The 14,083-nt window shown below is 47.7% G+C and overlaps 1 protein-coding gene across 1 annotated transcript in view; it reads right to left on the minus strand.

The window, feature by feature from the left end:
- The window catches only part of MAP3K10 (mitogen-activated protein kinase kinase kinase 10), an 86,455-nt gene extending 72,884 nt beyond the window's left edge, over nucleotides 1-13,571 (minus strand). Inside the window, 2 exon segments of the mRNA XM_069746773.1 lie at nucleotides 11,476-12,559; nucleotides 13,275-13,571. Of these exon segments, the coding sequence (XP_069602874.1) occupies nucleotides 11,476-12,217 (742 nt within the window). The 5' untranslated portion in view covers nucleotides 12,218-12,559; nucleotides 13,275-13,571.
- Nucleotides 13,572-14,083: the final 512 nt, after the last annotated feature.

A 14,083-nucleotide genomic window follows, 5' to 3' on the forward strand; every position in this document is an offset into this window, starting at 1 on the left:
GGGGCAATGCTGGAGGACACAGTTTGCATTTGCTGGACACACTGGGGCAATGCAGGAGACACTGGGGGGGGGCAATGCAGGAGACACTGGGGGGCAATGCTGGAGGACACAGTTTGCATTTGCTGGACACACTGGGGCAATGCAGGAGTCACTGGGGGGGAAATGCAGGAGACACTGGGGGGGCAATGCTGGAGGACACAGTTTGCATTTGCTGGACACACTGGGGGGGCAATGCAGGAAACACTGGGGGGGCAATGCAGGAGACACTGGGGGGGCAATGCAGGAGACACTGGGGGGCAATGCAGGAGACACTGGGGGGGCAATGCTGGAGGACACAGTTTGCATTTGCTGGACACACTGGGGGGGCAATGCAGGAGACACTGGGGGGGAATGCAGGAGACACTGGGGGGAATGCAGGAGACACTGGGGGGGGGCAATGCGGGGTGAAATGCAGGAGACACTGGGGGGGCAATGCTGGAGGACACAGTTTGCATTTGCTGGACACACTGGGGGGGCAATGCAGGAGACACGGGGGGGAATGCAGGAGACACTGGGGGGGAATGTAGGAGACACTGGGGGGGAATGCAGGAGACACTGGGGGGGGGGAATGCAGGAGACACTGGGGGGTGCAATGCAGGAGACACTGGGGGGCAATGCTGGAGGACACAGTTTGTATTTGCTGGACACACTGGGGCAATGCAGGAGACACTGGGGGGGAAATGCAGGAGACACTGGGGGGGCAATGCTGGAGGACACAGTTTGCATTTGCTTGACACACTGGGGGGGCAATGCAGGAGACACTGGGGGGGGAATGCAGGAGACACTGGGGGGGCAATGCAGGAGACACTGGGGGGGCAATGCAGGAGACACTGGGGGGGAAATGCAGGAGACACTGGGGGGGCAATGCTGGAGGACACAGTTTGCATTTGCTGGACACACTGGGGGGGCAATGCAGGAGACACTGGGGGGGGAATGCAGGAGACACTGGGGGGAATGCAGGAGACACTGGGGGGAATGCAGAAGACACTGGGGGGGCAATGCGGGGGGCAATGCAGGAGACACTGGGGGGGCAATGCTGGAGGACACAGTTTGCATTTGCTGGACACACTGGGGCAATGCAGGAGACACTGGGGGGGGCAATGCAGGAGACACTGGGGGGGCAATGCTGGAGGACACAGTTTGCATTTGCTGGACACACTGGGGCAATGCAGGAGACACTGGGGGGGAATGCAGGAGACACTGGGGGGGCAATGCAGGAGACACTGGGGGGGCAATGCAGGAGACACTGGGGGGGCAATACAGGAGACACTGGGGGGGCAATGCAGGAGACACTGGGGGGGATGCAGGAGACACTGGGGGGGGAATGCAGGAGACACTGGGGGGGGGAATGCAGGAGACACTGGGGGGGGGGCAATGCTGGAGGACACAGTTTGCATTTGCTGGACACACTGGGGGGGCAATGCAGGAGACACTGGGGGGGAATGCAGGAGACACTGGGGGGGCAATGCAGGAGACACTGGGGGGGCAATGCAGGAGACACTGGGGGGGCAATGCAGGAGACACTGGGGGGGAAATGCAGGAGACACTGGGGGGGCAATGCTGGAGGACACAGTTTGCATTTGCTGGACACACTGGGGGGGCAATGCAGGAGACACTGGGGGGGGAATGCAGGAGACACTGGGGGGGAATGCAGGAGACACTGGGGGGGAATGCAGAAGACACTGGGGGGGCAATGCGGGGGGCAATGCAGGAGACACTGGGGGGCAATGCTGGAGGACACAGTTTGCATTTGCTGGACACACTGGGGCAATGCAGGAGACACTGGGGGGGCAATGCAGGAGACACTGGGGGGGGGCAATGCAGGAGACACTGGGGGGGGCAATGCTGGAGGACACAGTTTGCATTTGCTGGACACACTGGGGCAATGCAGGAGACACTGGGGGGGCAATGCAGGAGACACTGGGGGGGGCAATGCTGGAGGACACAGTTTGCATTTGCTGGACACACTGGGGCAATGCAGGAGACACTGGGGGGACAATGCAGGAGACACTGGGGGGGCAATGCAGGAGACACTGGGGGGGAATGCAGGAGACACGGGGGGGCAATGCGGGGGGCAATGCAGGAGACACTGGGGGGGAATGCAGGAGACACTGGGGGGGGAATGCAGGAGACACTGGGGGGGCAATGCGGGGTGCAATGCAGGAGACACTGGGGGGCAATGCTGGAGGACACAGTTTGCATTTGCTGGACACACTGGGGGGGCAATGCAGGAGACACTGGGGGGGAATGCAGGAGACACTGGGGGGGCAATGCAGGAGACACTGGGGGGGCAATGCAGGAGACACTGGGGGGGCAATGCAGGAGACACTGGGAGGGAAATGCAGGAGACACTGGGGGGGCAATGCTGGAGGACACAGTTTGCATTTGCTGGACACACTGGGGGGGCAATGCAGGAGACACTGGGGGGGGAATGCAGGAGACACTGGGGGGGAATGCAGAAGACACTGGGGGGGGGGCAATGCGGGGGGCAATGCAGGAGACACTGGGGGGCAATGCTGGAGGACACAGTTTGCATTTGCTGGACACACTGGGGCAATGCAGGAGACACTGGGGGGGAATGCAGGAGACACTGGGGGGGCAATGCGGGGGACAATGCAGGAGACACTGGGGGGGCAATGCTGGAGGACACAGTTTGCATTTGCTGGACACACTGGGGCAATGCAGGAGACACTGGGGGGGCAATGCAGGAGACACTGGGGGGGGCAATGCTGGAGGACACAGTTTGCATTTGCTGGACACACTGGGGCAATGCAGGAGACACTGGGGGGGCAATGCAGGAGACACTGGGGGGGCAATGCAGGAGACACTGGGGGGGGGATGCAGGAGACACTGGGGGGGGATGCAGGAGACACTGGGGGGGGAATGCAGGAGACACTGGGGGGGGAATGCGGGGGGCAATGCAGGAGACACTGGGGGGGGCAATGCAGGAGACACTGGGGGGGAATGCAGGAGACACTGGGGGGGCAATGCAGGAGACACTGGAGGGGCAATGCTGGAGGACACAGTTTGCATTTGCTGGACACACTGGGGCAATGCAGGAGACACTGGGGGGGGCAATGCAGGAGACACTGGGGGGGATGCAGGAGACACTGGGGGGGAATGCAGGAGACACTGGGGGGGCAATGCGGGGGGCAATGCAGGAGACACTGGGGGGGGGCAATGCTGGAGGACACAGTTTGCATTTGCTGGACACACTGGGGCAATGCAGGAGACACTGGGGGGCAATGCAGGAGACACTGGGGGGGGGCAATGCAGGAGACACTGGGGGGGGCAATGCTGGAGGACACAGTTTGCATTTGCTGGACACACTGGGGCAATGCAGGAGACACTGGGGGGGCAATGCAGGAGACACTGGAGGGGCAATGCAGGAGACACTGGGGGGGATGCAGGAGACACTGGGGGGGGAATGCAGGAGACACTGGGGGGGCAATGCGGGGGGCAATGCAGGAGACACTGGGGGGGCAATGCAGGAGACACTGGGGGGCAATGCAGGAGACACTGGGGGGGGAATGCAGGAGACACTGGGGGGGCAATGCAGGAGACACTGGAGGGGCAATGCTGGAGGACACAGTTTGCTTCTGCTGGACACACTGGGGCAATGCAGGAGACACTGGGGGAGCAATGCAGGAGACACTGGGGGGGGATGCAGGAGACACTGGGGGGGAATGCAGGAGACACTGGGGGGGCAATGCGGGGGGCAATGCAGGAGACACTGGGGGGGCAATGCAGGAGACACTGGGGGGGAATGCAGGAGACACTGGGGGGGAATGCAGGAGACACTGGGGGGGCAATGCGGGGGGCAATGCAGGAGACACTGGAGGGGCAATGCTGGAGGACACAGTTTGCATTTGCTGGACACACTGGGGCAATGCAGGAGACACTGGGGGCAATGCAGGAGACACTGGGGGGGGGAATGCAGGAGACACTGGGGGGGGAATGCAGGAGACACTGGGGGGGGCAATGCGGGGGGCAATGCAGGAGACAGTGGGGGGGCAATGCAGGAGACACTGGGGGGGGCAATGCTGGAGGACACAGTTTGCATTTGCTGGACACACTGGGGCAATGCAGGAGACACTGGGGGGGCAATGCAGGAGACACTGGGGGGGCAATGCAGGAGACACTGGGGGGGCAATGCTGGAGGACACAGTCTGGGGACTGGGGCAGATGATTGCTGGACACACTGCAATGCAGGAGACACTGGGGCAATGCTGGAGGACACAGTCTGGGGCAGATGATTGCTGGAGACACTGACTGGGGCAATGCTGGAGGACACAGTCTGGGGCAGATGGTTGCTGGACACACTGGGGCAGATTGCTGGGCAAACTGGGCAATGCTGGACAATTGGACATACTGGGGCATATTGCTGGACAGGACACACTGGGGGCAATGCTGGACATACTGAGGTAGATTGCTGGATACACTGTGTGGAGGTAATATGCTGGACACACTGGGGGTAATATGCTGGCCACACTGGGGCAGATTGTTGAACACACTGTCATGGGGCAGGATGGGGAAATCATATGGGGTAGAATGGATACTCAAGAGGGCAGGATGCGCGCACATATTGCAGGAGCTAGGAATGAGATACACGGGGCCAGGATGGGGAATATTATTTACGTAGGGGCTAATTAAGGGATATTATTACTGCAGTGATGTATTTATTTTATTTTTTGAGGACACTGCTTTAAATGGGGGGGGGGGGGGGACGGTCCTGTTACTGTGCAGAGTGACACTATATCGCCTTTTTCTCTTCGTGTTGTAATGTAGAAGTTGTGAAAAATTAAGTAATGTATTCTGCAAGCGGAGCTTGAGATAACTGTTATTTCCTGCAGAAACGAGTCCTGGCTGGAAGAAATTATGGCGGTCTGTGCTGGATGAAAGATGAAGGACTTCACCTAGAGACATCACTGGTGAGTCAGTGTTACCTATACACTGACACTATACACTGTATACTATATACAGAGGTCCTGTGTACAATGTCACCAGTGATCACTGTATTACCTATACATTATATACAGAGCTCCTGTGTATAATGTCACCAGTGATTTCTGTATTACCTCTACACAGACACTGCATACTAAGTACAGATCTCCTGTGAATACTGGCACTTATGGTGATAGTATTGTGTGTTTTTTTTTTTTTATTACTGATCAGTATTGTAGTATTCAGTCACTATGTGGTGGTAATATGTGGTCTGGAAATGGTGTTGTGGTATTTGTCCCTTGTATGTGCTATTTGGTCACCAAGTGGTAATATGTGGTCTGGTCATGGTGCGGTGGTATTTGTTCCTTGTATGTGATATTATTGGTCAAAATATACCTAAATTGTATTGCAGATTTTAACAAATATTTAATAGGTTACAGTAGAGTAGGGCCCGGCCATTTTTCTGGAATAATCTGGTTCGGGTATGTCACATGACCCCCGTCACATGACCCCCGTCACATGACCCCCGTCACATGACCCCCGTCACATGACCGGGGGGGCCCACAGTGTCTGAACAGCCCGGGGCCCTGGCTACCCTTAATCCACCCCTGATCCCTGCCTTAATAATTTCGGCCTTTGGATACATGGTGTAGCCAAATCGTGAAAGCCATGTATTGAACAAGCACTGCACTGTATGAATACACCCATAAACTGTATGCACACAGCAGAGCTACGTTCATGGATCTTTATGGCAGGAAATAACAGTATGGATCTGTACTGTTGAGATGCAGCCACTCTATGTGTTGCCATATGGTGCCTCCATTTAGCACCGTATTAAAAATATTCTTCCTGAAAAGCAATGCTTCAAAAGTAAAAATAGGAGAGCGCCACAGTTTTCAATTATTATATATATATATATATATATATATATATATATATATATATATATATATATATATATATATATATATATATATATATATACATAAACATATACACACACACAGCGTGGTCCAAAAGTAGGCGGACAGTATGTGTAATAGGGTTATGAAGGGGGAGATGGGAGATTTATCAAACATGGTGTAAAGTGAAACTGACTCCACTTTTCATTCTTCGCAGACTCTTTGGAAAATGAAAGGTGGAATCTGATTGGATGCTACGGGCAACTTACCGTAGTCAGTTTCACTTTACACCATGTTTGATAAATCTCCCCCTTCATAACCCTTTTACACATACTGTCCACTTACTTTTGGACTAATATATATATATATATATATATATATATATATATATATATATATATATTAGTTTATGAAGATTTTAGAATAATACATTGGATACACAGGACTGCGCCTGTCGCTGATATATATATATATATATATATATATATATATAGTAGTTTATTTATGAAGATTTTAGAATAATACATTGGATACACAGGACTGCGCCTGTCGCTGATTGTTCGCGGCCGGCCACGTAGTATATTGCACAACCACGTAGTATATAGCACAGCTACGTAGTATATACCACAGCCCACGGAGTATATAGCACAGTCCACGGAGTATATAGCACAGCCCACGGAGTATATTGCACAGCCCGCGTAGTATATTACACAGCCCACGCAGTACCACGCACGCAGTATATTCACACTTAAGGCATCAAAACTATTAATTAACACATGTGGAATTATATACCGTACTTAACAAAAAAGTGTGAAACAACTGAAATTATGTCTTATATTCTAGGTTCTTCAAAGTAGCCATCTTTTGCTTTGATGACTGCTTTGCACACTCTTGGCGTTCTCTTGATGAGCTTCAAGAGGTAGTCACCGGGAATGGTTTTCACTTCACAGGTGTGCCCTGTCAGGTTTAATAAATGGGATTTCTTGCCTTATAAATGGTGTTGGGACCATCAGTTGTGTTGTGCAGAAGTCTGGTGGATACACAGCTGATAGTCCTACTGAATAGACTGTTAGAATTTGTATTATGGCAAGAAAAAAGCACCTAAGTAAAGAAAAACGAGTGTCCACCATTACTTCAAGAAATGAAGGTCAGTGAGTCCGAAAAATTGGGAAAACTTTGAAAGTGTCCCCAAGTGTAGTTGCAAAAACCATCAAGAGCTACAAAGAAACTGACTCACATGAGGACCGCCCCAGGAAAGGAAGACCAAGAGTCACCTCTGCTTCTGAGGATAAGTTTATCCTAGTCACCAGCCTCTGAAATCGCAGGTTAACAGCAGCACAGATTAGAGACCAGGTCAATGCCACACAGAGTTCTAGCAGCAGACACATCTCTACAACAACGGCCTTCATGGTAAAATAGCTGCTAGGAAACCACTGCTAAGGACAGGCAACAAGTAGAAGAGACTCGTTTGGGCTAAAGAACACAAGGAATGGGCATTAGACCAGTGGAGATATGTGCTTTGGTCTGATGAGTCCAAATTTGAGTTCTTTTGTTCCAACCACCGTGTCTTTGTGTGATGCAGAAAAGGTGAACGGATGGACTCTACATGCCTGGCTCCCTCCGTGAAGCATGGAGGAGGAGGTGTGATGGTGTGGGGGTGCTTTGTTGGTGACACTGTTGGGGATTTATTCAAAATTGAAGGCATACTGAACCAGCATGGCTACCACAGCATCTTGCAGCGGCATGATATTACATCCGGTTTGCGTTTAGTTGGACCATCATTTAGTTTTCAATGAGATAATGACCCCAAACACACCTCCAGGCTGTGTAAGGGCTATTTGACCAAGAAGGAGAGTGATGGGGTGCTACACCAGATGACCTGGCCTCCACAGTCACCAGACCTGAACCCAATCAAGATGGTTTGGGGTGAGCTGGACCACAGAGTGAAGGCAAAAGGGCCAACAAGTGCTAAGCATCTCTGGGAACTCCTTCAAGATTGTTGGAAGACCATTCCCGGTGACTACCTCTTGGAGCTCATCAAGAGAATGCCAAGAGTGTGCAAAGCAGTCATCAAAGCAAAAGAACCTAGAATATAATACATATTTTCAGTTGTTTCACACTTTTTTTTGTTAAGAATATAATTCCACATGTGTCAATTCATAGTGTTGATGCCTTCAGTGTGAATGTACAGTTTTCATATTCATGAAAATGCAGAAAAATCTTTAAAATGAGAAGGTGTGTCCAAATTTTTGGTCTGTACTGTATATATACCATATATATAGAGAGAGAGAAAACACACAATTGTGCCTCTGTAAGGCACATGGAGGTACAAGATCACCCAATACACTTCTATGGGTGTCATAATATGGATTCATACAACTCGTAGATAATATGGGAGTGTAATAAAGCCGAGTCCTTGCAGGAAGCAGTACCGTACTAGAAGTCACCGCCAAGCAGGACTGCACCCTTGTGAGCCAAGCACTGGGATTTTAATAAAGCAAGGCAATACCATATGTATTGTTAGGAGTGCTAAAAATGATAATTAAGTTGATGAAATTATCATGTGAATTAAAAAAACCTTTCTAAAATAAAAAAAAATAATTTAAAAAAGCAATAAAGACGCCGACTGCTTTTACAATTAGTCGTCGTTGTGCACTTATATGAAATTAGCTTGTTCCACTGTGACCGATCTGAGACAAATAATATTTAATCCCAGATAATGATTGCACCAGTTTTTCGGGAACATAATTACATAATGTCCTCTCTTCTAAGAATAGATTTAATGTAATTATTATGCAAATATTGGAAGAATGTTTTTGCAGCAGACCTGGATGTAGAATACCGCCTATATATGCGTCACAAGGATTGTCACGTCCCTCTAGAAGACCTGGAGGTAGATGGTCACGTCGGATAATGAATCGCAAGTTATCTATAGAGATGGTGTGATTTGTATCCCATATTAAATGGATTTTGTTTCCTTTTGTGCCGAAGAGACCTTTCTATGCTGCACAGAAACATACAGTTCCATTTCAGCAGCTTCTGATCTGATCATTACCTCTTCCTATAAAAACTGGTCAGACCTTCTTGTCCCTGCCGATGAAAGATTCGACTTCCTATGCTATGTGCTAAAGCTAAGTGGTTGGTCCCTGTTCCCATTTAGTTTATTCCTCCCTGTCCCTATCCTCCTTCCTATTGTTGGTTAATGCTTTTGTATGATAGAGGTTTTCAGTTATACCTATTTTGTTTTTGTGTCTTGTTTACCCTACATTTCAGTCCCATGTCTCATGGGGTGGGAGAGGGGATAGATCAGGGTTTAGCAGGAGCATAGTAAGGTCAGAGACTTCAGCCTCTTTACCTTCAAGAGAGGTTGGAGACTTGAGCCTAACTTCAAGAGTACCCCTGGGACAGGGATAGTTAGGGTACCATCAGGGACAGTTTGAGGCCCCCTTTCCTTACTGAAGACCATCACAGCGTGACAATATGTTTGTTTCTCGCAGAAATAAACTTTTTGAAGGACAAGACAATATTTAAAAAAAATGTACCCAACTGGTTCTTTGACAGAGCATAACTATAGGGGTACAGAGGTAGTAGTCACACCAAAGGCCCCTCCGTCATATATTATAATTGGCATATAGTAAGACTGGGTTCATATGGTCTGTGCTCGGATCAGCAGGCCCAACCACCGGGTACCCTGACCTGAGTTAATTGCCTCATAGGGGTATAGGCAGCAATTTGCTTACATCAGGAGGCCGGGTAGTCGGCCTTCCAAAACAGGGCACAGGCTTGTGTTTCACAGACGTGTGGATCCAGCATGTTACAGTTTTGCATTGGAGCCAAGGAGCTTTAAAGAGATTTTCTGGGCTTCAGCTAAAGTTGTGCAGTCACTCTATGTGATTGCAGATTGTTGATGTGCAATGTGCACACTGTCAGGATGCCACTCCCTTGCGATATCACTTGACCCTAAGTACAACATTTTCTTAATGTTCTATTGAGAAAAGTGGATGAGAAACTAGTCGGCATATAACTACAAGTATATAAATTTCATACTTGGGGTCCCATGATAACCACTCGAGCAGGCAGCAGAGTAGAATCCTGACAGTGTACACATTGCACACCATCAGGATTCAGCAATCTGCATCCACACAGTGTGACTGCAGAACTTTAACCTGAAGAAAACCCCTTAAAGTGATGCCTCTGTTCAGTAAAACTAGTGACAGCATGGAGGCACTTGAGCTGGTCACACACATTAGATGGATATTTAAGGATCCCAGAGATTTGGCAGGACCAGACAACAATTTAATGTGCACATGGGCCTTCTGACTCCCTACCTACAGCAGATATAGGGAAAGGTAAGGATTGGGCATTTTTGTCATTAGGTCTGCCAGTGGTTTCAGGCACTGGTTTACTCCCATTCTTGTTACTGAGTGAGAACACATGCATGCTCAGTCAAGGTGAGTATGCATGTGTATGGAGGGGTTGGGAGGGATACCTGTGTTAGTGCTGAATATCTAACTACTGTGCTGAGTGAATGGATAGAATGATTTTCATTGTTTATGCCATTAAAGCCATTTTTGTCCTTTTATGAGACATGGGTTTTTTTTTCCACGTAGGGGAAGAATTATCAAATTAAATGCGTGCGAAAAAAACGTCACCATGTTTATTGTCTGTTTATGTGTCTTATCTGACAAAGGGTTGTAGCCTAATGCACAGCACCGCAAATAAAAAAATGTGAATATTTCTGCCAAAACGTAATCTAAAAGATGGTGTATACTTGGACAAAAAAGTCTAAATATTCTCAGCAAGGACCATGACAAATATGCTGTAGTTTCCCACTATCTCATCTAAGTTTGCACAGTTTCGATATATGAGCCCTATAATATTTTGGATATTAAAAGAACCTTATAATAGAATTCAGATTTGAGTCTGGTGGTGTTAAATTTGATAAATAACATAACCTGGTTAGTAAATTTTTAGGACTGGGGGAATATTGGCAGGGGGTAGTCAGGCTTTTTATTTATTTTGACTTTTTTTTTTTAACTACAATTTTTTGGGTGCTTTACCTCATCCTTCAGAAGGGTATTAAAGACCTTTGGGGAACATAGTTAATTTCTTTTTACATGACTTATTTTATGCATACTGATTTCAGTATGTTCTTACGGGTCCCGCTACTCTGGCCACCAACGATGAGGAAGTTATGGCTTTTCAGAGCAATATGTCATCTAGTGGGAAACCCTTTTGATTGCCTATCAACTCAATACCCTATAAATATCCAATAGGTGGGCATCAGTAGGAAGGATCTGTATCACATAGACATTGCATGTGCCCTCAAAACTCATATAACACCTTAAAGTGGTCTACCTAGGTTAAGTTCATTCACAACCTTGACAACAGGGGTGCAGAGATAGGAGTGAATGATGGCATGTCGTGAATTTCGGGCCATAGGCTATATCTGATCTTTAACTGATGACATTTACAAAAAAAAAGCTAAGAGCGAATTTTAAGAAGGGAGTGGCAGATGAGAACCCCAAACCATCATCCACACACATAAAACACAAAACAGTGGTCGCCGCCTCTCCCCATAGACACTTACTATTGCTGGACTTCAGGTCCCGGTGGATAATGGGTACAATGGCCTCGCTGTGAAGATACTTCATGCCTCGTGCAATCTGTACAGCCCAGTTGACCAGTACATGAGCTGGTACTTTTTTTCCAGCCAAGGCCCGATGCAATGGTCCACCTCTTGCATACTCCATGACCAAGCAAAGATGCGGAGGTGTCGTACATACTCCTTTCAAGGCTATAATGTTTGGATGATGCAGCATGCAAAACAATTTGGCTTCCTGTCTGACATTTTCTGCCGTTACGTTGATATCTTCATCTGGGTCATGTCGTACTGCCTTAACCGCCATCTCTTCTCCTCGCCATATTCCCTTGTAGACCTTCCCAAAACCTCCCACCCCAATGATTTCCTCCAAATGCAACTCCTCAAACTTTATCTGCAGTGGATGAGGGAAATCTGTCACGGTGGTCTTCCAGCTAGTATATTTAAGGTCACTGACCACATAATTGCTTGGAAAGATGCCTACTTTGTCTCTAACTTTTCCAGTCCACCAACCTTCATCGCCAGAGACTGTAGAGTCTTTGGAAAGAATCTCCACCAAGTCACCCCTTCTTAATGTTAGTTCTTCTTCTGCCGTGGCCTCGTAATCGAAAACCGCTGTCCACAAAGGATTGGAGCCCCCATAACCTTCCGTATCGTGCCACGTTCCATTTTCCTTTGGGTCTTTAGAGGTTTGCCACAACATTGTCTCAGGTTTTGGAAAACCATCCATAACTGCAGGTCAAGATATCACTTTACTCCATTCTAATCCCAAGTTTGAACTTGTCCAATGTACATGTTCTCATAATAAAGAGATGTAAAGACGTCCGAGACCAGATGTGCATAAAGTGGCCCCCGATTAATCCCGGGATCAACTCCATTACTCATCGTTCCATCTAGCTTCTAAAAGCCGCATTCTGGACAAGCAAATCGGTTTAATAAAATGGTTGAGACCAAGTCAAATCTTTCCGGTACATCTGGGTGGAGAGTTCTTAAAATTTCAGGTGAATTAGGTGACGGTCTTAGCGTCTTATGAATCCTGGAAGTTCAAGACTTGGAAAGCTTCAAACAGGAACTGTGAGGGATTAGGAAAAGTTAGAGATATTAAAGCTTCATTAAAAATAACAAACACATGTTCAAGGTGGTGAGGAACATCTTGTTTTCTACCCACGGTTTCCACACATTTAATAATGAGCCAGTGTTTACCAGAAGACTTCCTTCTCGATCGCGAGATCTGGGAAGGGTTAAACCCCCGTCTATGCTAAGTTGATCTATAGAAATCCGATGCTGCTGTTTGACACTGGCCGGCTACCTGTCACACAGCATTGTCTCGGGGATTAGGGTTACATTTTGTTACATACTATCCATGCATAGACTTTTTAGGGGAATGGATCACTAGATATGTAGCAGAACAATAATGTATCGGACTTCATGATTAGGATCGTTGACTTTTGGGCTTCCAATAAAAAGATATGTCATGGTCAGACTTGATCACACTGCAATGGGATCCTATTTGTCATATACAGACAGAAGGGAATTGACTAAGCGGGTAATATGTGATCAGACAGTGGTGGATTTTATACGAGAGATCTGCTGATAGGAGTTGGATCAGCCAGTGCCGGGTCAAAATAATGATCATCTGAGTGGGATCAGCTAGTGCCGGGTCAATATAAGGATCACCTGATGGGATATTAGCAGTTTGGATGTTATTACAAGTATAGCAATGTATAATTTATACATCCAGGCTATCAAATAGAATATTAACATATGCAACCTAGTAGATCACGTACCTCACAAGTCCACATTTGGGATCCGATCTGTCATGGAAAGAAGATCTCTTGCAACCATGCAAGGACCTAAAGCAGCAATAGCACCCGGTATGTAGACATGCACCAATTTTCACAATCTTCCCATCGTCTCCAGCACCATCATCATCCTCTTATCCATCCCTCCCTGGCAAGGTGAAGATGGGGTCATTCTCCTCCATCACCTGCGAGAATCTAGTCCTAGCCTCCTCTCTCTGGGGTAATGGTTTCCATTCACCTTACACAGGCTGCTGTCAGCTGTTCCAGGCACAGCAGATACACAGCCACCCCCTCACCTCCCTGCTTCTGACCAATTGCATTGTGGGAGTTGTAGTTTTCTACATGGTGCAAAGAGACAATTACAGTGTGTGGCCAGCAGGTTGTGCCCTGCAATCCCGGGAAACCCTGGAAATAAATATTCAATAACACATAAGCTCCGATTGTCACTAGGTAATTTGTACACTGATTTTATTTATCTATATTTCCTACTGGATTAATGTCTTATGGAGAATTAATCCATATTGTAATGACATGTTTAAGCAGATGCTACGTGCAATGTACAGGAAACCTTTAACCCAATGAGAAAAGATAAACATTTGCTGTTTTAGCAATATTGTTGGAGTTGCAATATTTTCATTATTCACGCAGATAGATTTTCATTAATATAGTATTATTTGGGAATTGTAATTAAAGTATATCTATCTGCTCTGTTTACTGCATTTTCTTTCTCTATTTATCTGTGGAGAAAATCACTTTCAGCAGAAGACTTCATCCACTATAAGTTCATGCTCAAA

The sequence above is a fragment of the Ranitomeya imitator genome, chromosome 2 (assembly GCF_032444005.1).
Source record: "Ranitomeya imitator isolate aRanImi1 chromosome 2, aRanImi1.pri, whole genome shotgun sequence".
NCBI classification, from domain to species: Eukaryota; Metazoa; Chordata; class Amphibia; order Anura; family Dendrobatidae; genus Ranitomeya; species Ranitomeya imitator.